General features: G+C 37.5%; 1 protein-coding gene across 4 annotated transcripts in view; it reads left to right on the forward strand.

Annotated features, from left to right (window-relative positions):
* CCDC91 (coiled-coil domain containing 91) overlaps positions 1–27,632 on the forward strand; it is a 351,169-nt gene that overhangs the window by 263,609 nt on the left and 59,928 nt on the right. For all 4 annotated transcript variants that reach the window (XM_047065633.1, XM_047065636.1, XM_047065634.1 and 1 more), the window contains one exon: positions 2,925–3,101. In XM_047065633.1, coding sequence (XP_046921589.1) covers positions 2,925–3,101 — 177 coding nt within the window. The remainder of the gene's footprint in view (positions 1–2,924; positions 3,102–27,632) is intronic.

Raw genomic sequence — 27,632 nt, forward strand, 5'->3', positions numbered from 1 at the left:
CGGTTCTGTGCTTACAGCTCAGAGCCTGGAGCCTGCTTTAGATTCTGTGTCTCCCTCTCTCTCTGCCCCTCCCCCACTTTCTCTCTCTGTCTCCCTCTCTCTCTCTCTCTCTCTCTCTCTCAAAAATAAATAAACATTAAAAAATATTTAAAAAGATATATGATTTTTTTTTTTAATTTTTTTTTTTTAACGTTTATTTATGTTTGGGACAGAGAGAGACAGAGCATGAACGGGGGAGGGGCAGAGAGAGAGGGAGACACAGAATCGGAAACAGGCTCCAGGCTCCGAGCCATCAGCCCAGAGCCTGACGCGGGGCTCGAACTCACGGACCGCGAGATCGTGACCTGGCTGAAGTCGGACGCTTAACCGACTGCGCCACCCAGGCGCCCCAAAAGATATATGATTTTTAAAGTCAACTTTGAAATACCTCTTCTAAATAGTATGTCCGTGATATTAAATATACATATGCCAACAAGTACATATAACAAGGACACTAACTTTTGAGATCTGGATTTAAATTTAAATTTAGTAAAGTAAATATCTGAAAAGTTTAATATTTGCAAATCTCTGTGCCAGGGGTGGAACATGAAGGATGACGATGATTTTGTCTTAAAATATTTACAGTCACGTAAGAAAAATATTACTTATTACCAATAAGGCAAGGTGGAATGCATTAAATTACTATGAGTATATAGACAGTATTTCCATGTCATAGGAGTTTTTTAACAATAAACTACTTTTAAAATTAGCTTGAAGGATGACTAATATTCTGAATTGTGAGTCTGAATTTTATTCTACAGGTAAGGATGGAAACATTGAAATTTTGAGTGTAGGTATGATATAATGCTAACTTATGTTAATTTGGGGGAAATTAGAGGCAACAAAGGCTAGAGGCAAGGAAAGAATAGAGTGTGTCCAAAGTCTATGTAAAAGATAGTGAGTGGCAGAAATAGAGTAGTAGTAATAGTTTAAAGGAAAGAAATAGACAAATTCTAGAAATAGGAGATGGAATCAGGATATATGTTTGGTGTGGATAATACAGAAGGAGGCCATGTTGGAAACTCCTAGAGTAGTGATTCAGAAACAACATGGAAAGTGGTACTATTTCTTTGGTATAGTTTGAGATGCCTGTGATATATTCAAATAAGGGAAGTAGGCAACTAAATCTACCTCACAGCTCAGAGGAGAAAGGAGACCTGAAGATGCTAATATAGTTTATTTCTTTTTTTCAGCAAACAGATGGTAATGGTAACCACAGAAATTATTGTTATGTATAATCACCTCACAGGAGAGTATAGAGTAACAAGAGATGCAAGGTCTGAGCACTGAAAGTCCAAAATTTAAAACCCAGAGAAAGAAGGAAGTTATAAAGAACTGAATAGAGTCAGCCATATAAGTAGAAATAAGAGCAGCATGCTGTTATGCAAACCAAGAAAAGGAAAACAGAAATAGTCAAGTATGTAAAATGCCACTTCGACATCAAGATAAGTAAGGATTAAAAAAAGAAAAAAAATGTTATTTGGATTTAACAAAATGGAGAGCATTGGTGAGCACCGTAAGAGAGTAGTTTCAGAGAAGAATCGTAGAGTAAAGCAGGAGTTCAGAAAATGGTAACTCAGCTTTGAAAACTTGTGTCAAATTTGGCTAACTGGAAGAAAGAGAAGAGTGTTAACTGTGGACATCAGAGGTGGAAGGACCATGGACATTACTGCATCCCAAAGTATGATGGTTTTCTAGAGAGAAATTCCTATGTTTGAGTTGCAACTGAAGTTGGTAACTTTTATGGAACACCATTTTAGTGAATAATAAGGGTTATGCAGACTTTAGTATTTGGCAGACATTTTCTCCAACGTAAATAGAGTGAACCCAGCATCTCCAGAAAACTAACAGTTTTTGTTGCCAATGATAAAATTTGAGTTTTAAAGCAAAATTAGAACTTTGGAAAATTTGTATCTGTTTTCAGATAGTTAAAGACTTTTATTATGAAATTGATGGTGACATTAACAAATTTGACCTTTTTTGTTATGATATAATGAAGTGTATAAACATCTAGAGGAGATGCATAATTTATTGAGTTAATATTTTCCAAATAAAAATGTTGAAAAAAATCACACATAGATAAAGGACTCATTCAAAGTGCAAGAAAAGATTGTAATATAGTAAGTAGCAGAATACAAAGATTTCATTGCCATTATGTGATTTTCCTTATCGCAACTACCCTTTAAGAGCTATCCCTTGATAAGTTTCAGTATGGAATCATCAATATTTACAAAGATATAAACTGGCTACTAAATACTCCTCCCTTTTCTACTACATGTCTGTGTGAGACTGAGTTTTCTTTATATACTTCAACCAAAAACCATTTTACAAATTTAAAACAGAAGGCCGGTATGAGACCTAAATTTCTTCTATTAAGTCAGGCATTAAGGAGGTTCACAGATATTCTTTTCACCTCTAAATGTTGGAAAATATAGTTATTTTTCATAAAAGATTATTAATATACAGAACATCTAATGTTAATGTAGAGTGAATTAATATTTTTATTTTGTCTTGGTTTGAATTTCTGATATGGTAATCCTAATATGTATAGCCAGCATAAACAAAAGCTCTTTTAATTACTCAGTAACTTTTAAGAGTGTAAAGAGATCCTAAGACCAAATAGCTTGAAAACTGTTACTTACTAAGGTAAAGCTTAGTTTCTTTGAAGTTTACATATGCCTTGGAAATAATGTATGGATATTTGTACAAAAACAAATATTTGATTCTGCACCAGGTATTAAGTGCATAAAAACAGCAGTGTCAGAACTAAACCCTATAGAATTCGAGTTTGTACCTTTTAAATGTTAACCCAAATCTTTCTTATTCAAGGACTTATGCAGTCACTCATTCAAATATTTTCATTAGAGTCATTATTTGTTTTGAAGCTTGAGAAAGAAGCAATGAAGGATGCAGTTTTAAAAGCCATAGAAGAAGAAAGAAAAAATCTGGAAAAAGCCCATGCTGAAGAAAGGGAGTTATGGAAGACTGAACATGCAAAAGATCAAGAGGAAGTATCTCAGGCAATTCAGAAAGCAATACAAGAACAGAGAAAAATAAGTCAGGTTAGTAAAATTAACTCTTTGTAACTGTCTTTCTCCTTGTTTTGCTCAAAATGAAGTTTCCTTGTTATTTATCTTAAAATCACCTTAGTGAGGGGCGCCTGGGTGGCTTGGTTGGTTAAGCGTCCGACTTCAGCTCAGGTCATGATCTCACGGTCCGTGAGTTCGAGCCCCGCGTCGGGCTCTGTGCTGACAGCTCAGAGCCTGGAGCCTGTTTCAGATTCTGTGTCTCCCTCTCTCTCTCTGCCCGTCCCCTGTTCATTCTCTGTCTCTCTCTGTCTCAAAAATAAATAAATGTTAAAAAAAATTAGGGGCGCCTGGGTGGCGCAGTCGGTTAAGCGTCCGACTTCAGCCAGGTCACGATCTCGCGGTCCGTGAGTTCGAGCCCCGCGTCGGGCTCTGGGCTGATGGCTCAGAGCCTGGAGCCTGTTTCCAATTCTGTGTCTCCCTCTCTCTCTGCCCCTCCCCCGTTCATGCTTTGTCTCTCTGTGTCCCAAAAATAAATAAAAATGTTGAAAAAAAATTTTTTTTAAAAAAATAAAAAAATAAAAATAAAAATAAAAAAAAATAAAATCACCTTAGTGAACATATCAGTTTAATTATTTTGTCTATAATATTAATATTTTATACTGATAATTTGTAGTATATCAGTATACTTCTGCTTTCAGATATTGAAAATTCAGTAACTTGGGGCGCCTGGGTGGCTCAGTCGGTTGAGCGTCCTACTTCAGCTCGGGTCATGATCTCACAGTTTGTGAGTTCGAGCCCCGCATCGGGCTCTGTGCTGACAGCTCGGAGCCTGGGGCCTGTTTCAGATTCTGTGTCTCCCTCTCTCTCTGACCCTCCCCCGTTCATGCTCTGTCTCTCTCTGTCTCAAAAATAAATCAACGTTAAAAAAAAATTAAAAAAAAAAAAGAAAATTCAGTAATTTATAATTTTATCTTTTGACTATTTTTTAAAAAGTCAGGATCCAAATTTGTGTCTAGTTATTGCAACTATGTTAAACCTCTGGTTTATTTATTTTTTTCCTTTTTCACATACACACATACAGAGACAATCAATATAAACTATTATATATGAGTAGAAAACAGTTTGATTCCATTAATTATACCCAATATGTGTATCTATATATCTGTAGTTGAAACTGATAATTAATAGGACCTCACAGATAATCCCCATGGTTTCATAAAAGGTATCACATATCAAGTATGGCCTGCATACAAAATAAACTTTTGTCTACTTATCTGAACGATTAAAAACTACATTGTTTTCATTTCCCATAACTGAATTTGCATGGCTGTATTTTCCATGTATTTAGTCTTTTTGTTATGTAGGCAATCAGATACTTGAGTAAATCTTTCCTTAAATAAGTATATAAAGCAAAAGATAACATTTATAGAAGTCTTTGTTTTCCATGATCAAAGCATTATATATACTACCACTGTTTATTCAACCATACATTATGAATGTAGCTAAAACGACTTGTACCAAACAACCTGGAAGCTTTTCTTATGATTAATTAGCCAATCTAAACTCAGTGCTCTTAACATCCAGGGTAAATGTTACACACCTTTTTAAAAATGTCACTTAAATTTATACTCAAGAGCACATAGTTACTCATTTGTTATAAAAATTAAACAGATCTTTAGGTAGTATTTATGGTAAGATAACAGTTGTGTGGTGACAGATCTCATTCGTTTATTTCCTGATCTTTTCATTTGGAGTAACGATTACTTTCTAATTCTTTTTGTAATCTGTTGCTAGTATCATCAAATGTATATTGAGCACATAATGCATGTAAGATGTTTAATTGTCAGTTCGGTTGGTTGGAATTCTGTACTAGTAAGGTCACGATCTTTGGTTAAGTTCTGATTCGAGAGAGTTTACTTAAGACTTTTTGTGACCACAGACCACTCCTCTAACCTCACATAGATGTGGGCTATTAGTCACCGTGAAATTGGGCAAGAGGGCATGAATAAATCAGCACATGGTCATCACTCAAACAGAAAAGTATATATCGTAAAGGGCATATTTCTCTGCTGGTTTGTCGGGGGCATTCTTGTCTCTAGAAAACACTACAGTGTATAATATACTTTAAGAATTGTTTGCCACAGTTTCAGAATACTGTGAAGATAATCCAAGCATGTCATGAATAAATGCATTGTATTTATTTTCTTTCCAACGTTTGCATATTTTCCATGCATGTGAGAGAGAGAGTATGTGGGTGTGGTGTGTGTGTATGTGTTTAACTGCCTTGTGGTTAAGAGAATTGAACAGGGAACATATATAGAAGAAAGAACAATGTTTCCAGTGAACTCTCAAATTTTCAAATGTGAGGTGGTCATGTCAAATGTATTCAGCTGCCTTCATTTTCATGTAGTTGTAGTAAAGAACTACCACCAAACACCTGTCATTCCCTTACCTCCTTAGAGCTTCATAGTCCTAGTCTAGAAAATTGACAAATTACGTTTCTTGGGAGCCATATGAAGCTCATTTATCTTTTGTTTATTTAGGCCGGTAGGGTAAGCAAACAAATTCACATGGTCAAATCTACTTTTCGGTGTTTCACATTAATAACTGAAGTGACTGCCTGCTATGTTCTAGGGACTGTACTTATTTCTGGTGACAGAGTAGTAAGAAGGAGAACAACAACTTCCCTGCCTTCTTATGAAGAAGACCGATAGGAAAGTATTAAAGATATAATGTGAGGTAGTGATTAGTGTCATGTATTAAAATAATGCTGTGTAAGGGGCCGGAGAGTCAGGGAACCAATATGTAGACAGGATAGTCAGGTAAAGCCTATGTTAGGAGTTAGCATTTGAGCTGAGGACTGCGTTGAAGTGAGGAGTTTACTTTGTGAATAGTTGGGGATAGAATATTTCAAGCAGAGGAGTATCAAGTGCAAAGGCCTTGAAGCAAAATGATGTGTGGTATAATTAAAACTGTACAGTACTGTTATGGATATAGAACAGACCAATGGAATAGGATGGAATACAGATACACAGATTTTTCTGTAATTTATAAATCTCTTAATCTGAGTTGCATGGAAGGGGCCCATACAGTCTGTGAATCTAATGAAATTATGCAAAACTGTGTGTATGTGCAGATTTTTCTGCAGAAATGGTCCATAGTTTTTATTAGATTCTCAAAAATATCTTACTAATGAACCCAGAAAAAAAAATGAAAATAATTGCAACTGGCTGCCCATTTTGTTCTGCATTTTGTGTACTAAAATGAATTTCAGGTAGATTAAATGTTTGCATTTGTAAACTGAATGTACTAAAAGGAAATTGGGGGACACCTGGGTGGCTCAGTTGGTTAAGTGTCTGACTCTTGATCTCAGCTCAGGTCATGATCTCAGTTTGTGATATCAAGTCCTATGTCAGGCTCTGCACAGAGCCTCCTGGGGATTCTCTTTCTCCCTCTCTCTCTGCCCCTCCCCTGCTCGCTTGCTCTGTCTCTCTCTCTCTCTCTCTCTCTCTCTCTCTCTCTCACACACACACACACACACACACACACACAAAATAAATAAATAAGAAATTGGGTAAATATTAATATTCTTTGAAATGGAGAGGCTAAGCACTTCAGGAATGATAAAGAACTCTGCAAATTAGCTTCTCCATAAAGACAATGACAACACTGGCAAAAATTGTCAAAATCAACTTTTTCAGAACTCTGGATATTAACCAAAGGTTTCAACAAGCCAAGGAATATTTATTCAGCAAAAATAGTTAAATCTCACCAAGAACAGCAAGTTTGTAGATTTTTAACTTGCTTTATCCCCATCCCCTTCTCCCTGGTTACAAGGTAGTTTTAAAAAGTAGTAGTCTTTTGCACCTGAGTGGCTCCATTGTTAAGCAGACGTCTGACACTTGGTTTCAGCTCAGGTCATGATCTTACGGTTCATGGGTTAGAGCCCTATGTTGTGCTCTGCACAGATGGTGTGGAGCCTGCTTGGGAATCTCTCTCCGTCTCTCTCTGCCCCTCCCCTGCGCACTCTCAAAAATAAATAAGTAAACATTAAAAAAACACACACAAAAAAAATAGTAGTCTCATAATCATGGTAGCTATGAAAATCAGCAATGTAGAAGCCACTGGAGTGGGCAGACTAAATTTGGAGCTCCACAAGAAAACCTGTCTCCAGGGAATTACTACTAGTTGACGTATCTGGCAGCTTCCCAGAAATTTCCCATTTGCTTAGAGCTTGCTTAGTGGGAAAAGCCCTATCCTCAGAATGTTTGTGAGAAACAGTGAGTGGCAGATGTATAACCTCTGCCTAAGAAAGAAATACCACTGGATCAAACAAAAGCCTGGCCAAAAAACCTAAAAGGGAAATTTGGGAAATACGATTATTATAGGTGGTTTTGAAAAGCTCTGATTTTTAAAAATACTCCTGGAAGGGGTGCCTGGGTGGCTCAGTCAGTTAAGTGTCCGACTTCAACTCAGGTCACGATCTCGCGGTCCGTGAGTTCGAGCCCCACGTCAGGCTCTGGGCTGATGGCTCAGAGCCTGGAGCCTGCTTCAGATTCTGTGTCTCCCTCTCTCTCTGCCCCTCCCCCGTTCATGCTCTGTCTCTCTGTGTCTCAAAAATAAATAAACGTTAAAAATAAAATAAAATAGGGGCGTCTGGGTGGCTCAGTCGGTTAAGCGTCTGACTTTGGCTCAGGTCATGATCTCGCAATTCGTGAGTTCAAGCCCTGCGTTGGGCTCTGTGCTGACAGCTCAGAGCCTGGAGCCTGTTTCAGATTCTGTGTCTCCCTCACTCTCTCTCTCTCTGACCCTCCCCCGTTCATGCTCTGTCTCTGTCTCAATAAATAAATAAACATTAAAAAATTTAAAAAAAATAATAAAATAAAATAAAATAAAATAAAATAAAATAAAATAAAATAAAATAAATAAAATAAAATACTCCTGGATTTCTTGAAGGTCACATACATGCACAAGGTTGTGCACATGCCCAGGAAAGACCCGAAAAGACCCTACCTAATCTGTCACCACTGGCTGATTTTGCTTCTATTCAAGCAGAAAGTGAAGGCTAAGGCAGGGTTGTAAACTGGCAGTGTTGAAGGTTTTCCCCAACATGCAAACTCCCTTGGCAAATGATGGATCACTTAACTGGTTCAAGGTATTTAGGGAATTCACTGTCTAATTATTTGCTGACCACTGAGGTAACCCAGCAGGCACTTCAGTGGCTATACATAACAAGGAATACAGACTTGGCAGAATTAGTCCAGAGAAGTTCTTAGACAAATAACAGCAATTCCTGTTTGGAGGCCCCAGGGTGGCTGTGCTTAGAGACTACTTAAATCATGTGTTGAAGAAGAAAAGGCCCTAACCTCTTATCTTGTAGTTTATAATTCTCTTACAGCATGAATCATATTCAAATACCTACTTATCTTACTAACTGTCCCACTGAACTGAGAGCTTCATAAGTGTCTCAGTCATACTGATGCACTTAGGAGGCCCTAGCCTAATGTGTAGCTCATAGAATGTGTTCCAGAAAACCAATCATTGCCGTTAAATAGCAGTCCCCAAAATACACAATTAACTCAGGAAGATGACTTACAAGACTTAATTGTATTCATCCAAAATTCTCAAGTGAATGTATAGACATCATTTCGTTAATTAGCTATATTAATTCCATGGAGAAGCAAATTGAAAAAAGCAATGAAGTATTACAGGTTGGTTTGTAAAAAATTCCTCCAAGTTAATTAATTATCCTAAATTACCTAAGTTGTAGGACCAGAAATGTATTTATAAATAGACTTTACCCTTAGGCTACCAGTGATAGGAATGTGAAATTCTGCCTCTTGAACTTGTTCATAGCCTTAAAATCACAAGATTTTAACTGTGAGTTTCAGATTTATACTTAATGTCCTTGTTACGACTTCTAGGAAAATACCTGGAATATTAGACGTTACAAAAGTTGACAGAATGTTATTGTTTCTTTTAGCAATAAAGAAAGCAGTAAGGATGCTTGGGTGGCTCAGTCGGTTAAGTGTTTGACTCTTGATGTCGACTCAGGTCATGATCTCATGGCGGTGAGATGGAGCTGGCGTTCCCCACACCCCCTCCCTCCACTCTGGGTGTGGAGCCTGCTTAAGTTTCCCCCCACCTCTCTTCCTCCCTCTCATCCTTCCTGTGTCCCTCCCCCACTTTTGCGCTCCCTCTCTAAAGAAAAAACAACAACAAAAAACAATAATAATTCTCTATGGTTAAGCTTCACTTACCTGGCTTTATTCTATACAAATATTTTAGGCTACTAGCTAAAAATTTATTTTTATGGAAGTTTTTCTTCATCTTTGGCTTCAGGAAACAGTAACATAATAGTAGTAGTGGTAGCAGTGGTACTGGATGGAGACAGCAATAATTCTACCACCGTTGGGTACCACTGAGTGCTAAGTACCAGGCAGTTTTCTAATTGTTTCTCATATTTGATCTCATTTAATACTCACAACCACCTTACTAGGCAGAAACTGTTGTCCCCAGTTTTACAGATGCAGAAATGAAAGTTTAGGACGATTATGTAACTTGCTCAAGGCCATGATAACTCCTTAGAAGAGATAACAGACCATATTCAGAATCAGGCAGTGTCACTCAAGAGGCCTTGCAACTCACCCCTAAGCTTTCCTCTTCTTCCCAATGTTCTCATCTTAGAATAAAGCACAATCTCATTGATTAGTTAACGTATAGATAATTTCAATAGCAAAAACTTAAAGGGACTATTTTCATTAGTTTATTCACTAATATTTATTGTTGATCCTCTTAGAAGTTTTGGGCGTATAGCATCAAACAAGATAGACAGGGCCCCTAGGTACTCATGGAACTTAAATTCAAGTTGAAAAAGACTTACAATGAATAAGGTACTTCCACATAGTGGTATGGACTATGGAAAGAGTTATGTGTTTGAGAGGGTGGTAGAGGTCTTGTTTAGATAAGGAAATTAGAAAGAAGCCAGACTCAAAAAATTTACATGTTACAATTCTAAATAGAATATATGAAATTTTGAAGAAGGCAAAACTGATTTGAGAGAAAAGAAATCAGTAATTGAGGGGGAGGGGCACTTTTTGAAAGTGATAGAATTATTTTAATCATAATTGTGATTACATTTGATAAAACTTACCAAATTATGTATTGTATGGTGATAAATCTTACTGTATGTAAATAATATTTTAATAAAGCTGTTTTTTTTAAACAAGTAACTATCAGAATAAATTATTGGATATATGGCAGTTTGAGATGGTGAGGAGAGTTCAGTTTCATCAGGATAAATAATCCAATTTGTGCATATTAAATTTGAGGTGCCTCTTCATAAGTTTAGAGGAAATGTTGGGTAGACAGAAATGTGTGTCTGGAGTTTAGGTGCATTGTCAGGGCTAGAGATCAAAATTTGAGAATAATAACCATATAAATGGTATCAAAGTCCAATACATAAGAACAAAAATTTTCTGGAAGGGCGGGACCCTGCATGACGTTTTTGTACGGAATGTGGCAATCTTCTTCCTACAAAAATATGGCCACTTCAGATTAACTGTGTAGGGGTAGAAATAGTCTCACACTTTTGATGGTTGTATTTCAGGAGATATTGTGAAGGTGTTAAAGTTACTGGTGCTTTCTGTATCACAGTTACCCAGATCCAGTGGCCAAAGCTTCATCTACATTTTGTAGGAAGCTCAGGGTTACAAGTATTAACAAGCAGCTCCTGCCATCTTCTGCCCAACTCCTGTCTGATTTCAGAGGTCAACACTCACTCTGTCCTCTCGTTCTTTGGCAGCTACATGATCCCTGTAGCCTGGAGAACTACCAACTGCTTGAGTACTGACTGAAGGGATGACATTAAAAAAGCCAGGAAGCTGTTTTTTGGTTTTTGTTGTTGTTTGTTTGTTTGTTTGTTTTAATTCTAATATGCAGGTCACTTCATAGCACTCAGATGTTTTTTTTTAATTAAAAGAATTCTGGAAATAAACCAGAGAATTAACAGGAATTAGCATGTTTGGCCACTAAGTCACACTAGAAATAAGGAAGGAATGGGGTGTGGCAAAGTGGAAAACAAGTAACTAAAATTACTCTGAAAAGCCTAAGGAAGACAAACAGCTTTTACTTTGTAATTTACCTCTAGATTTTCTCTGTGTTAACACTGACATTAACTGAAGAGATAAATGATAAACTATAAGAGAAAACACAATTTCTAAGGACTGTGGCTCATATTTCTCTGACTCTGAGAGATGACTTTGGCCTTCATCACAAATTAAGACTGATCCTTAGAGTTGATTGTAGACTGTGTGTTTTTTTCTGAAATATTCAGAGGAAAGTTTATGACTCTGGCATTTTTGGTTAAATTCATTCTGTATCCTTTGAAAATCGCTTTTAACAAAAGGAAAGTACATTTGTTATTGACACCGAAACGGACAAAAAGAAAGGAGTCATTAATTTTGCTGTTCTAGCAAAGTCCTGTAAAAGGACTCCAGAGCATACAGACACTTAAGCTATGTCTGACGTTGGAAGCTCTTCATAATAGTTTATAACCACAGCCACTGTAATTTGGGGTTATGTTTTCCCCCAAAGCCACAGACATTACAATCAGTGGTTAAATTTTCTTTAAGAAATTTACCATTGCCACCTGACCCTTCTTTTAAAAAAGGAAATAGCATTTCTATTTTAGCTTAGCAGGCCAGATAATTTCACAACACTGAAATAATTTTTCTGTCTTGATTTATTTAGTTTTGATTCATTAGTTTTTTGGGGTTTTTTTTGTTCTTTTGTTTTGTTTTTTGGGTTTTTTTTTTTTTTTTGTATTTACAAAACTGTGATAGCTGTCTGGTTATTTAAAGGTAAGATCTTGGGGCACCTGGATGGCTCAGTCCGTTAAGTGTCTGACTTCGGCTCAGGTCATGATCTCACAGCTTGTGACTTTGAGCCCCACGTCAGACTCTGTGCTGACAGCTCAGAGCCTGGAGCCTGCTTCGGATACTGTCTCTCTCTCTCTCTCTCTCTCTCTCTCTGCCCCTCCCCCCACTCATGTTCTGTCTCTCTCTCTCTCCTTCAAAAATAAATAAACATTAGAAAACTTTAATTAAACGTAAAATCTTAATTACACTTTTGTCAGAATCATTGCATTTAGGGACAAGTGAACAAACAGTTCACCAAGTTACCTTCTCATCTCTCAACACCTTTCCCTCTTGCTCTATTTCCTGTATCATTCATTGAGATAACCATCTACCAAGTTGCCCTGTCCAGAGAACTGGAGATTTTCCTGATCTCTCCCTCTTTCCTCCCCATTTTAATACCTTTCAATCATTAAAACCTTTCCATTTTACCTAATAATAATCCTTTAGCACATACACTTCCAGACCTCCTGCTGCCACTGACTTAATTGCAGTTCTCAGTGTTTACCTTGACCTCCTACATTGATTTCTTTGCTTCCAGTTTTGTCCCCTTCCAATTAGGAATAAAAAATCAATGAACTTTTAAATTCTTCAGTGACTCACCGTAGCCTTTAGGATAATATTCAAGCTACTTAGCATGAACTATAAATCTTTCAGTGACCTGGCCCCTACCAGTTCATCTTCACCATTCTGCTGCACATTTCATGCTTTTAGTACCAAATTGCTGGTACACATACTATGCTATTTGGTGGTGTCGGGCCTTTAGTGATACTGTGCCTTCACCCTAGGATACCATTGCTTTCCTACCTTGCAGAAGCCAGTCTTATTTAATAACTTAGCTTTTTTTAGCCTGAAAAACTTCTTTTTACACTTCCTAGATAAAATCAAGTGATTTTTCTCTCTTTGGCATTCACTATATAAGTATACCACTGTCTAGGTATATTCTATTTAGAGGATCTATTTCTATGTCTTCTCCACTAGATTTGAGCACCTGAAAAGTAGGAGCTGAGTCTTGAAAACTGCAATAGATTATAAGATGGTACAGGACCAACACTATTTTAAAGAGACTTATTAATCTTTAAAAAGTGGACTTGATTTCCATCAACACAATTTGGCTCTTTGACAGTTTTGGTCGCTTTTAAATGGGACTTTTCACCAAAAGTAGGGTCACCAAAAATAGTGCTGGGTGTTATGATCCCTTTAAAAAATGTATTAATCAGATTATCTGTTGGGTGCCAAACTGAGATGATGATTCTTCTTGTTGCTATTCAAAGAAATACTCAGTAATCAGGAAGAAAAAAGAGTACTTTGAAAAGCTAGTATAGATTTGCTGTAAGGTGATGAGTGGGTGCAGGAGTTCAAATAGAATTTTTAGGTGAAATAGTACACTTTCTTCCACTGGTCTGATGGAAGCATCACACTCATTTCCATATGCCATGTTTTAAGATCGTTCCAAATCAGAAGGAAATCAGCTTATTTATTGGTATCTCTTCAGCATCTATTCCTCTCCTCCCAAAGTGTTACTTTTTATTTCTTAGCTGTATTGTTTAGGTGAGATTTAACCTACTTTTTAATTTAGACATAAGCCCTTATTTACTTAGGCTAATGATTATAGCCTACGTCCTCCATTTTGTAACTAGCTACATTTTGGAACTTGTATCCTCAGGTATATAAACACTGTCCTTCATAGTAAGAAAATGGGAAAATCCTTGGAACTGTTAGTAACCATCCTGGGACCATATGTGTAGAACTTTTGTGAAAATGGATCCTACACCAGAGGCAGAGCTAAGAAGTGGAGATGCATCCTTGATCACATTGTTTCAACACTAAAGGAAGCCTACCCTTAGTTCTTTCATGTTCTTTTGTGTGAGATTACAAATTCTTTTTTAAGTTAGTTTGTGCTGAATTTTCTGTTACCTGTGATCAAAAGAATAATTGCCAAAATAAATATGCTAAGAAGTAGGTGGGGTTAGATTTGAGTCCTACCTTGTGCTCATGTAACCTCGAATAGTTTTTAAAAATGTATGGGGCTCCATTTCCAGTTCTGTCAAGTGGGATTAATAATACCTGCTTTACAGAATTGTTCGAAGGCCCTTGGAAATGTTTTAAAATAAAAACTGAGATAGATTTGTCAAACAACTTTAGAGGCTATAAAATGTCATGCAAATATTAGGTGGTATTGTGGTCAAACCAGTAACGGAGCAGGAAACCTCGTCACATACTATAGAAGGAATTGGAATATTTAGTTCAGAGAAGAGAAGAATAAAGATATGCTAACATTCTTCACCTGTTTGAAGGACTGACATAAAATGAGTTTTCTTCCAATTTAACTGAAGGGGGGACAATTAGAAAAAGTAGGTAAAAAAAAAATTCATACAGTACAGTGTAAAGCTATCAAATCACAAGTTACCTAGCAAAAAAGGGTATCATTTTTATCCAGGATTGTGAAGAATGGATTGATTGGATGGAAGATTGAAGAATGTATGCATTGAGAATATAATTTCTACTGTCCTTTTTTGGTCTAAGGATCTCAGTTCCTATTCTGGTGTCATCATAGGCACATGGCAATTTCCAACTCCACAGATTTATACCTAGTTACTAACATTCCAAAAATCTGCCATTCTTATAGTCATTGAAATGCCCTTTTAGAAATAATTTGCCCTAAAGCCCCATTTAAAGTATTTACATTGCCATTTTTTAAACATATAACTTAAGCAGCTTAAGTTAATACCTATATATACCTGGGTTTACCTGACTCTCAGAGTGGTTCTGAGGATGAAATGAAAATACACATAACTATTTTGTTAACTTTAAGCACCAAATATCATTGCTTTTGTAATTTTATTTTAATACTTTTTATATTATATTTTACTTAACTCTGCTGTGTCTTTCACACAGATCTCTGTTAGGTTCCAGAATCTTTAATTTTACATATCATTAATGAGTTTTAGTAAGCCAGCTGAAATTCATTAACTTAGCATAGCATAGTGTCTGGAGCATAGTGTGTGTTGTTACAGAGATGGCTGCTGCTGTTTTTGATGTATTATTATTATCATCATTATTATTAGAGCCATCTTAATCACTTTTGTAGTTTTAACACCTACCTGAGTGCTATGAATGATAAACAGTGAGCGAATGGATGTTTATTGTAATTACCTAAGGCTGTAGTTTGTAGACTACATCAAGATGCCCTGGGATGCTGCAGGATATTCTAAAAATTAGAGGGCAACACACAGATACTTGTGATCTTTTGGAAACCAGGTAACCTACTAGGGTGGCAATACTAATTTGTCTTACGTTACGTTACGTTCTAGTACATCATATCTTAGGGAAGTTGGGTTTGGTAGTCACTGTGTTCAGAAGTAAGTACCATGCAGATATCCATGTGGAACAAATGAGAGTTTTATTATCTGATCTTATGCCAAGATTTAAGGAGCTAAGCAATTCCAGCTATGTACAAAATTCTCATGAAAAAGTAGTTTAGGTAAGGATAAAATTGAAGTATTTTTATTTCAATTTTTGTGTATCTTTTCAAATGGCTGCTATGTTACGACCTAACTAGTTAGTAAATGAAACAATGAGGTATTTCTTTTGGCCTAGAGGGCATTGTGAAAAAAAAATTATTGAAGAAGCAAGGGAGCTATGAACTGAGAAAAGTTTGGGAAGCTTTAACTTAGGGTGTACCCACCATACAAGTGCTCTGGGAAACACAAATATAAGATACAGTCCCTACCCTTAAGTAGATTTTCTTTGAATTGGAGAAACAAATTCACTCATTCATTGAATATCAATTATCTATCTATACCCTGTACCAGATACTATATTAGAATTCTAGTAATGAAGAGTATGAACTGTAATAAATATAATCCCTGATTTCAAAGGGATCTCAAGTTGATAAGATAGACAAGTAAAATAGTTGTTACAAATCCGAATTATGGAGTGCTTTGAGATATAAAATACAGGGTGCTCTTTGAGCACATACAAGGAGTGCTGAGTTCAATCACACTGTGAGAAGATGTGGAAGGTCTAGAGCATTTCAGGGAAGGCTCTTACAGATGATGATGCTCAGACTGAATTGTGCAGAAGGAGTACATTTGATCATCAGAAAAGAAGGCTAAGGGGAAATTGCTTCAACCGAAGAGCATGGCATGACCAGGGAACTGCATATTGAATCCTTGCTCTACGCATGACAAAATGATAGTTTTTGCAAAGATTGCAAACATGAATGAGACTTTGCCATTGTCTTGAAGGACCTTACAATGAAGTAGGAAATGTGTCACATCCATGAATTGCTCTAATGTGAGGAAGAAGGAGATAGGACAAAAGAACATGTGGCTGAGGCATTTGTTACAAATTACCATTGTAGTTATCTCTAATGGGCAAAAGCATGAGAAAACTTTCTGCAGCATACAGGTGTTCTTTTTCTTGATCTGGGTAGTGGGCAAATGGGTGTATTTGTATGTAAAAATCCATTGAGCCAAACAGTTAAGATGTGTTATGATTTTGAGCCAAACAGTTAAGTTTTTGCTATGTATAAATTTCTTTAAAGCTAAGCACAAGGGAAAAACAATGTAGTCATTATTAAAATAGTTATTTACTTAAAAATTTGTGTATTTCAAAGGAAAATTATAGTCTTAAATATGTATGTTAGAAAATAGAAAAGACTGGACAAGAATGGGGTAACACCCAATTTATGAAGACAAAAAGAAAGAATAGAATAATCCAAAGAAAATAGAAAGAAATAATACAGTTTATGACAGAAATTCACAGCATGCATCAGTAAGTTTAAAATACTGTCATTTCTTAAGAGGCATAAAATTCACAAATCTTTGATCAGATTAATGAAGAGGGATGTTATACATAAACATCATCAGAGGAATGAATAAAGTGACCTAACACAGATGCAATACAAATTTTAAAGATGACATAAGCAATATAAATGACTTAATATCAATCCATTGTAAAGCTTTGATGAGATGAAAACTTATCAAGATAAATATAAATCCCAGAACTGACACAAGAAGAATTAGAAATGCAGAATAGTTCTCTGGCTATAGAAGAAACTATAGCTTTAAAATATGCATATATCTCTAAAAATAAATGTGGATATACTCCTTTCTAGTATATGGAACTTAATTTACTTCCCCTTGAGTGTTGGCTGGACTTAGTTGTTCATTTCTGATGAATAGATTATAGAAAGGGGAAAAATGTTAACTTTAGACTGGAGAAACCTGGCAGATACCATGTTAACCAAATGATCAAGGTTAACATTGCCAGTATAAATTATGTTTAAGACCATATTCCCCTGATATGATATAAGGAGAAGCATGCTTCATCTCTATAGTATTCTTCCCCCAAATCGTAACTCCAGTCTATTCATGAGAAAAAGATAAATCCAGATTTCTTCAAAATACTTGAAAGCTGCACTTCAAAAGTATCAATGTCCTAATAAGGAAAGACTGAGAAACTGTCAGATATTAGAGAAGACTAATGAAATATGGTCTCTGAATGCAACGTTTTACCCTGCATTAATCCAAGAGAGAAAAATATTAGCGGAAAACTTGGTGAAATACAAATAAAATCTTCAATCTATTTACTATTATTATTTGTTAATAGTTAACAAATGTTAATTTGTTAGCTTGATAAATTTACCTTAATTATGTAAGATGTTAATATTAGGAGAAACTGGATAAAAGGCACATGAGAACTTTTGTACTATCTTCGCAAGTGTCTGTAAATCCGAAATTAATTCAAAATAAAAGTTTAATATATTTTTCCTAACACATACGTAGTTAAAAAGAACGGAAAGAATACTCATTTTTATCCCTTCTAAAACTCCATTGTAATTTTACTCCCTTCTAAAACCCCATTGAAATAAAACTCTATTAAAATGGAGAACTAAACTGGAAATAAGAAGACCAATATATATTTTAGAAACTCCTAAGAGCTTTCTTGTTAGTGATGCCAGAAACTTCTGGAAGTGAGAATGAACGTGAGGATTCAAAACGAAGGAAAGTTTGAAAGTCTGTTTAATAATTAGGCCCCCACTCATTTTTCCCCAAGTCTGGAAGAAAACTGGGGTTAATTCTCTGGAAAAAAAAATAAAAATAAAAGGTAGGGTCTCTGGGACAGAGATCACCAAAGCAGTGTTAACATTGGGTTGGGAGGAGAGCAAGGTGAAAAGTTTCATGCTGCTTATGGAGAACCTTAGCCATTTTTCTATCCCAGCTCTAAGAATGCTGACAACCAGACAGGAAATTGGAAGATTCTTTTCTGAGGAATTTAGACAGCCCAAGATAAAAGACCTAAATATATTGGTATCAGAAATTGCCCCAAGGAAACAACCCAGCCAGATTACTCTGCTATTAAGATCACAGTCCATAAACCACAACTGCAAGCACAGAGATGTTACTCAGCATTTTAGTGCTCTACTCTTTAAATATGAGCATAAAGTCAAGTTTGAACAGAAAACTTCCCATGAAAAACAAGGAATAAAACAGATTCTGTAAAGGTGTAGAAAGTTAAAAAAAAAAAAAAAGAAAAGAAACTATCATTAAGCTTCTTAAAGGTAGGAGAAGATCTTACATCTACGAAACAGGAAGAACATGCTGTTTGTTAAGTCAAATAAAAAGATAGAAATGTAAAATTTAGTAGAAAGTTAAAAAAAGAAAAAGTCAGAAGATGAAGTTGTAGAAGTCTTCTGGAGACAAAGGTGTAAAAATACAAAGAAACTGAAAATAAGAGTGGAAAGAGTAGAAAATTAGCCAGTCAGTTTAGGAGGTTCATTAACTGAGTTAGAGGATTCTTGGGAAAACAAACAAACAAAAAACAAAACAAAACAATAAAAAAACAGAAAATAGAATGCAAGAAATAACATTTATTGTTATTATTAAAGTATATCTCCCAAATTGAAAGACTTGAGTTTCTAGATTGTAAGACCTAAGTTTCTAGATAAACCTATACCTAGCTTTGTCATGAAATTTTTAAGAAATAAGGATGAAGAACATGTGTGAAATTTCTTCTAGAAGGAAAAGTTTATGCAATTGAGGAGACATCAGAATGTAATCAGACTTCTCAAAAACCTTTAAAACTGCAGAAATTTCCAAGCTAGAAATCCACACTTAACCAAACTATAAATTAAGTGTTAGGGTAGAATAAAGTCATTTTTCCAAGGAAATAAAAGTTTTACTTCCCTTGTGCCTTTTCTCAAGAATCTCTTGGAGGAGGTGCTCTGTCAAACAAAGAAGAATTCAGTGGTATCCAGAAAGCTGGATAGTTCAAGAGAGATGCAGTGAATTTCCAGAAATGTACCTGAGGGAGATCCAGAATAGACAGCTATGTAACAGACCTAGAGAACAGCCAATCCAGTTTGGAGATATGTCCACGAGATATGTCTCCAAGAAGATAAACATAATAGAATGCTTGGGATCTTTGAATATACTGAAAAGAAGGTATTTAGACAACTAGATAAGAATTTGGGAATCAATTCATAATGCTTATTTGCTCAGGCTAATGGTAACATTGTATCATTTCTGACCCCATGTCTTCAGAGACCTTAACCTGTTTTCACTTTCTTTGGCACTCTGTCCGGATGCTGTGTAAAAAACCCTGAGCTAGTCCGCTGGAGAGTGGGAGACACTGGAAGGAGAAACAGGCCTTCCTACCTAAGGCTACTCAGGAATAGCATCCTTATCAGCCCCAGCAGTTGATTTCACATAGGTGGAGGACTCCAGCCAAGGCTAAAAGAACTGCCCAGCTGAGCCCAGCCCAAATGGCCAACTTGCAGAATCATGACCTAAATCAGGGATTGGCAAGCTTTTTCTGTAAGGGGTCATGTAGTAGTAATTTTAGCCTTTAGGGGCCAATATTATTATGATAGTAATCAAGACTATTAAGTAGGTCCTTACATAACAAGAGAAAAAAATCTTCATAAATTTTATTGATGAAATTGAAAATAATGAAAATATTTTTTAATATAAATTTAGTGGCAATAAAATTATCTTTGGGGAGATTGGCATTTTGCTTATTTGTGGTTCAAAATTAGGTATCCCCATCATGAAAAATGATTGCAAACTCATTTATTAATGTTGATATGTAATGAGGTTCTACATATTTCATGTTTAAAAATGTCTAGCACAGATCAGTACTATCAAATGTTGATATCAGTCAGTGAGCATATGATTTTAATTGAACATGTCATTACAGCACAGATTAATTACTTCCAGTTGAAAGTTTCTCAGCTGTGCAGTAAATGCAGATATTTTATTTGCATTTGCATCAATGCCTCAAAACACTGGTAGAACTGTAGTTTGAACTCATAAATTTGTATAGCATTGGAAGTCTCACTTCTTTTGTTTAACTGTAAGGCAGCTTGACTTGACTTACGATTCAAGCACTCATTTTCTAAGGTGCATTTCCACAACCATGTGCAGCTGTTTAAATAATACATAATTGTGGAACATACATACATTGTTCATAGAAAAGAAAATAAGCGGGGCGCCTGGGTGGCACAGTCGGTTAGGCGTCCGACTTCAGCCAGGTCACGATCTCGCGGTCCGTGAGTTCGAGCCCCGCGTCAGGCTCTGGGCTGATGGCTCGGAGCCTGCAGCCTGTTTCCGATTCTGTGTCTCCCTCTCTCTCTGCCCCTCCCCCGTTCATGCTCTGTCTCTCTCTGTCCCAAAAATAAAATAAAAACGTTGAAAAAAAAATTAAAAAAAAAAAGAAAAGAAAAGAAGCACCCAGTTGCCCCAGAAAATTTTTGATACTATCATTTATAGTCCACAGACCAGAATTGAGTTGATTGCTGAGATTTGTTCCGTAAATAATTTAACTGTGTTTGCAATCCTTAACAAAATTGCACTGAGAAAGAACAAACAACCACAGATCTTTTATTAGTTCATGATCCTATGATTTCTGAAATGTGTGGTAGGTTAATGGATACTAAGGCATAACTATACCTTTAAGCAATAAGGAGCAATTACAAATCTTACACAAAATGTCACATAAACTTTTAACCCTAAATGATATTCATCATGACCTATTTAATTGTTATAGTATAGAAACTGATACCAGTCGTCCAGTTTTGTTAAGAAATTAGTATATAGAAAACTCCTTCTTCCACATTTAAAAACTAGCTGTATAACCATTTGGATATGATTTCTTGCATATATTTAGATTAAAATATTTAAGATATAACAAGAAACATAACTGATGCATTTTAACAAACTATAACATATATGCAAATAGATGTTTTTCCTTCCAAACTATTTACTTACATCAGTGGTTCTCAACAGGAGGCATCTAGTGAGTAGATGCTAGATCTGCCGCTTATCACAGGACCTTCCCCCACAGCCCCCAGCAAAGAATTGTCCTTTGTGCTAAGGCTGAGAACCCTGCCGTAGAGAATACACCATGTTCCAGAGGTGTAGCCATTACTAAAATATTCTGGAAAATACTCTTTCTTTTTTTTTTAATTTTTTTTAAACACTTATTCATTTTTGAAAGACAGAGAGAGAGCGCGAATGGGGGAGGGGCAGAGAGAGAGTGAGACACAGAATCTGAAGCAGACTCCAGGCTCCGAGCTCCAAGCTATCAGCACAGAGCCCGACGCGGGGCTCGAACTCACAGACTGCGAGATCATGACCTGAGTGGAAGTCGGCCACTTAACCAACTGAGCAACCCAGGCGCCCCGAAAATACTCTTTCATAATCACTTATGTGATCATTGTTGGCAAATTTCTTGTGAGGTAATTTTATTTCAGACTAATTCTCATGTGTCAGGAAATTCAACAAAACATGAAGACACTTTGTATATACCTGCACATAAAACTCACTAATTGTTTCCAACTAATTAAGATTTTGGTGTGGTTAGAAAATGAATGGCTTGGTTACTAGGAACACGGCGGCGTAGGAGGTCGCTGGGCTCACCGCGCGTCCTGCTGATCACTTAGATTCCACCTACACCTGCCTAAATAACCCAGAAAACTGCCAGAGGATTAACAGAATGGAGTCTCCGGAGCCAAGCGCAGACGAGAGGCCCACGGAAGACAGTAGGAAGGGCGGCGAGGCGGTGCGCGCTCCATGGACTGGCGGGAGGGAGCCAGGGCAGAGGGGCGGCCCGCCGACCAAGCAGAGCCCCCGAGTCTGGCTGGCAAAAGCAGAGGGGCCAGACGGAGTGTGTTCCAACAGCAGGCGGGACTTAGCATCTGGGAGGTCATAAGTGAACAGCTCTGCTTGGAAAGCGGGAAGGCTGGAGGACAAAGGGAGGGAGAGTTGCTGAGCCCCGGGATGACAGAGCTCAGTTTGGCAGGGAACAAAGGCACTAGCCAGCGCCATCTCCCTCGCCCATCCCCCAGCCAGAATCCCAAAGGGAACCAGTTCCTGCCAAGGAACTTGCTTGCTCCGCCCAAACACCCAACGCTGTGCTTCTGCGGAGCCACCCCTCCGGCAGCCAGTCTGACTCCCTCCCGCTGCCACAGGGCCCCTCCTGAGGTGGATCACCTAAGGAGAAGCGAGCTAAGCCTGCCCCTCCTGCCCCCGTGCACCTTGCCTGCTCACCCCAGCTAATACACCAGATCCCCAGCACCACAAGCCTGGCAGTGTGCAAGTAGCCCAGAGGGGCCATGCCACCCCACAGTGAATCCCGCCCCTAGGAGAGGGGAAGAGAAGGTTCACACCAGTCTGACTGGCCCCAGTGGTGGGCTGGGGGCAGACATCAGGTCTGACTGCGGCCCTGCCCACCAACTCCAGTTATACACCACAGCACAGGGGAAGTGCCCTGCAGGTCCCCCGCACCACTCCAGGGACTATCCAAAATGACCAAACGGAAGAATTCCCCTCAGAAGAATCTCCAGGAAATAACAACAGCTAATGAACTGATCAAAAAGGATTTAAATAATATAACAGAAAGTGAATTTAGAATAATAGTCATAAAATTAATCGCTGGGCTTGAAAACAGTATAGAGGACAGCAGAGAATCTCTTGCTACAGAGATCAAGGGACTAAGGAACAGTCAGGAGGAGCTGAAAACCACTTTAAGCGAGATGCAAAATAAAATGGAAATGTCCACGGCTCGGATTGAAGAGGCAGAGGAGAGAATAGGTGAACTACAAGATAAAATTATGGAAAAAGAGGAAGCTGAGAAAAAGATTAAAAAATCCAAGAGTATGAGAGGAAAATTAGAGAACTAAGTGATACACTAAAAAGAAATAATATCCGCATAATTGGTATCCCAGAGGAGGAAGAGAGAGGGAAAGCTGCTGAAGGGGTACTTGAAGAAATAAGCTGAGAACTTCCCTGAACTGGGGAAGGAAAAAGGCATTGAACTCCAAGAGGCACAGAGAACTCCCTTCAGACATAACTTGAATCGATCTTCTGCACGACATATCATAGTGAAACTGGCAAAATACAAGGAAAAAGAGAAAATTCTGAAAGCAGCAAGGGATAAACGTGCCCTAACATATAAAGGGAGACCTGTAAGACTCGTGACTGATCTCTCTTTTGAAACTCGGCAGGCCAGAAAGGCATGGCAGGAGATCTTCAATGTGATGAACAGAAAAAATATGCAGCCGAGAATCCTTCATCCAGCAAGTCTGTCATTTAGAATAGAAGGAGAGATAAAGGTCTTCCCAAACAAACAAAAGCTGAAGGAATTCGTCACCACTAAACCAGCCCTACAAGAGATCCTAAGGGGAATCCTGTGAGACAAAGTACCAGAGACAACGCTACAAGCATAAAACATACAGACATCACAATGACTCTAAACCCGTATCTTTCTATAATAACACTGAATGTAAATGGATTAAATGCGCCAACCAAAAGACATAGGGTATCAGAATGGATAAAAAAACAAGGCCCATCTATTTGCTGTCTACAAGAGACTCATTTTAGACCTGAGGACACCTTTAGATTGAGAGTGAGGGGATGGAGAACTATTTATCATGCTACTGGAAGCCAAAAGAAAGCTGGAGTAGCCATACTTATATCAGACAAACTAGACTTTAAATTAAAGGCTGTAACAAGAGATGAAGAAGGACATTATATAATAATTACAGGGTCTATCCATCAGGAAGAACTAACAATTATAAATGTCTATGCGCCGAATACCGGAGCCCCCCAAATATATAAAACAATTACTCATAAACATAAGCAACCTTATTGATAAGAATGTGGTAATTGCAGGGGACTTTAACACTCCACTTACAGAAATGGATAGATCATCTAGACACACGGTCAATAAAGAAACAAGGGCCCTGAATGATACATTGGATCAGATGGACTTGACAGATCTATTTAGAACTCTGCTTCCCAAAGCAACAGAATATACTTTCTTCTCGAGTGCACATGGAACATTCTCCAAGATAGATCATATACTGGGTCACAAAACAGCCCTTCATAAGTTTACAAGAATTGAAATTATACCATGCATACTTTCAGACCACAATGCTATGAAGCTTGAAATCAACCACAGGAAAAAGTCTGGAAACCTCCAAAAGCATGGAGATTAAAGAACACCCTACTAAAGAATGAGTGGGTCAACCAGGCAATTAGAGAAGAAATCAAAAAATATATGGAAACAAACGAAAATGAAAATACAACAATCCAAACGCTTTGGGACGCAGCGAAGGCAGTCCTGAGAGGAAAATACATTGCAATCCAGGCCTATCTCAAGAAACAAGAAAAATCCCAAATACAAAATCTAACAGCACACCTAAAGGAAATAGAAGCAGAACAGCAAAGGCAGCCTAAACCCAGCAGAAGAAGAGAAATAATAAAGATCAGAGCAGAAATAAACAATATAGAATCTAAAAAAACTGTAGAGCGGATCAACGAAACCAAGAGTTGGTTTTTTGAAAAAATAAACAAACTTGACAAACCTCTAGCCAGGCTTCTCAAAAAGAAAAGGGAGATGACCCAAAGAGATAAAATCATGAATGAAAATGGAATTATTACAACCAATCCCTCAGAGATACAAACAGTTATCAGGGAATACTAGGAAAAATTGTATGCCAACAAATTGGACAACCTGGAAGAAATGGACGAATTCCTGAACACCCACACTCTTCCAAAACTCAATCAGGAGGAAATAGAAAGCTTGAACAGACCCATAACCAGAGAAGAAATTGAATCGGTTATCAAAAATCTCCCAACAAATAAGAGTCCAGGACCAGATGGCTTCCCAGGGGAGTGCTACCAGACGTTTAAAGCAGAGATAATACCTATCCTTCTCAAGCTATTCCAAAAAATTGAAAGGGAAGGAAAACTTCCAGACTCATTCTATGAAGCCAGTATTACTTTGATTCCCAAACCAGACAGAGACCCAGTAAAAAAAGAGAACTACAGGCCCATATCCCTGATGAATATGGATGCAAAAATTCTCAATAAGATACTAGCAAATCGAATTCAACAGCATATAAAAAGAATTATTCACCATGATCAAGTGGGATTCATTCCTGGGATGCAGGGCTGGTTGAACATTCGCAAATCAATCAACGTGATACATCACATTAATAAAAGAAAAGATAACCATATGATCCAGTCAATCGATGCAGAAAAGGCCTTTGACAAAATTCAGCACCGTTTCTTAATAAAAACCCTTGAGAAAGTCGGGATAGAAGGAACATACTTAAACATCATAAAAGCCATTTATGAAAAGCCCACAGCTAACATCATCCTCAATGGGGAAAAACTGAGAGCTTTTTCCCTGAGATCAGGAACACGACAGGGATGCCCACTCTCACCGCTCTTGTTTAACATAGTGTTGGAAGTTCTAGCATCAGCAATCAGACAACAAAAGGAAATCAAAGGCATCAAAATTGGCAAAGATGAAGTCAAGCTTTCACTTTTTGCAGATGACATGATACTATACATGGAAAATCCGATAGACTTCACCAAAAGTCTGCTAGAACTGATACATGAATTCAGCAAAGTTGCAGGATACAAAATCAATGTACAGAAATCAGTTGCATTCTTATATACTAACAATGAAGCAACAGAAAGACAAATAAAGAAACTGATCCCATTCACAATTGCACCAAGAATCATAAAATACCTAGGAATAAACCTGACCAAAGATGTAAAAGATCTGTATGCTGAAAACTATAGAAAGCTTATGAAGGTAATTAAAGAAGATATAAAGAAATGGAAAGACATTCCCTGCTCATGGATTGGAAGAATAAATATTGTCAAAATGTCAATACTACCCAAAGCTATCTACACATTCAATGCAATCCCAATCACAATTGCACCAGCATTCTTCTTGAAACTAGAACAAGCAATCCTAAAATTCATATGGAACCACAAAAGGCCCCGAATAGCCAAAGTATTTTTGAAGAAGAAGACCAAAGCAGGAGGCATCACAATCCCAGACTTTAGCCTCTACTACAAAGCTGTCATCATCAAGACAGCATGGTATTGGCACAAAAACAGACACATAGACCAATGGAATAGAATAGAAACCCCAAAACTAGACCCACAAACGTATGGCCAACTCATCTTTGACAAAGCAGGAAAGAACATCCAATGGAAAAAAGACAGTCTCTTTAACAAATGGTGCTGGGAGAACTGGACAGCAACATGCAGAAGGTTAAAACTAGACCACTTTCTCACACCATTCACAAAAATAAACTCAAAATGGATAAAGGACCTGAATGTGAGACAGGAAACCATCAAAACCCTAGAGGAGGAAGCAGGAAAAGACCTCTCTGACCTCAGCCGTAGCAATCTCTTACTCGACACATCCCCAAAGGCAAGGGAATTAAAACAAAATGAATTACTGGGACCTTATGAAGATAAAAAGCTTCTGCACAGCAAAGGAAACAACCAACAAAACTAAAAGGCAACCAAGGAATGGGAAAAGATATTTGCAAATGACATATCGGACAAAGGGCTAGTATCCAAAATCTATAAAGAGCTCACCAAACTCCACACCCGAAAAACAAATAACCCAGTGAAGAAATGGGCAAAAAACATGAATAGACACTTCTCTAAAGAAGACATCCGGATGGCCAACAGGCACATGAAAAGATGCTCAACGTCGCTCCTCATCAGGGAAATACAAATCAAAACCACACTCAGATATCACCTCACGCCAGTCAGAGTGGCCAAAATGAACAAATCAGGAGACTATAGATGCTGGAGAGGATGTGGAGAAATGGGAACCCTCTTGCACTGTTGGTGGGAATGCAAATTGGTGCAGCCACTCTGGAAGACAGTGTGGAGGTTCCTCAAAAAATTAAAAATAGACCTACCCTATGACCCAGCAATAGCCCTGCTAGGAATTTACCCAAGGGATACAGGAGTACTGATGCATAGGGGCACTTGTACCCCAATGTTCATAGCAGCACTCTCAACAATAGCCAAATTATGGAAAGAGCCTAAATGTCCATCAACTGATGAATGGATAAAGAAATTGTGGTTTATATACACAATGGAGTACTACGTGGCAATGAGAAAGAACGAAATATGGCCCTTTGTAGCAACGTGGATGGAACTGGAGAGTGTGATGCTAAGTGAAATAAGCCATACAGAGAAAGACAGATACCATATGGTTTCACTCTTATGTGGATCCTGAGAAACTTAACAGAAACCCATGGGGGAGGGGAAGGAAAAAAAAAAAAGAGGTTAGAGTGGGAGAGAGCCCAAGCATAAGA

The sequence above is a fragment of the Lynx rufus genome, unplaced genomic scaffold (genome assembly GCF_022079265.1).
Source record: "Lynx rufus isolate CCGP_SWC_20201006 ecotype Redwood Valley unplaced genomic scaffold, mLynRuf1.p SCAF_7, whole genome shotgun sequence".
Lineage (NCBI taxonomy): Eukaryota > Metazoa > Chordata > Mammalia > Carnivora > Felidae > Lynx > Lynx rufus.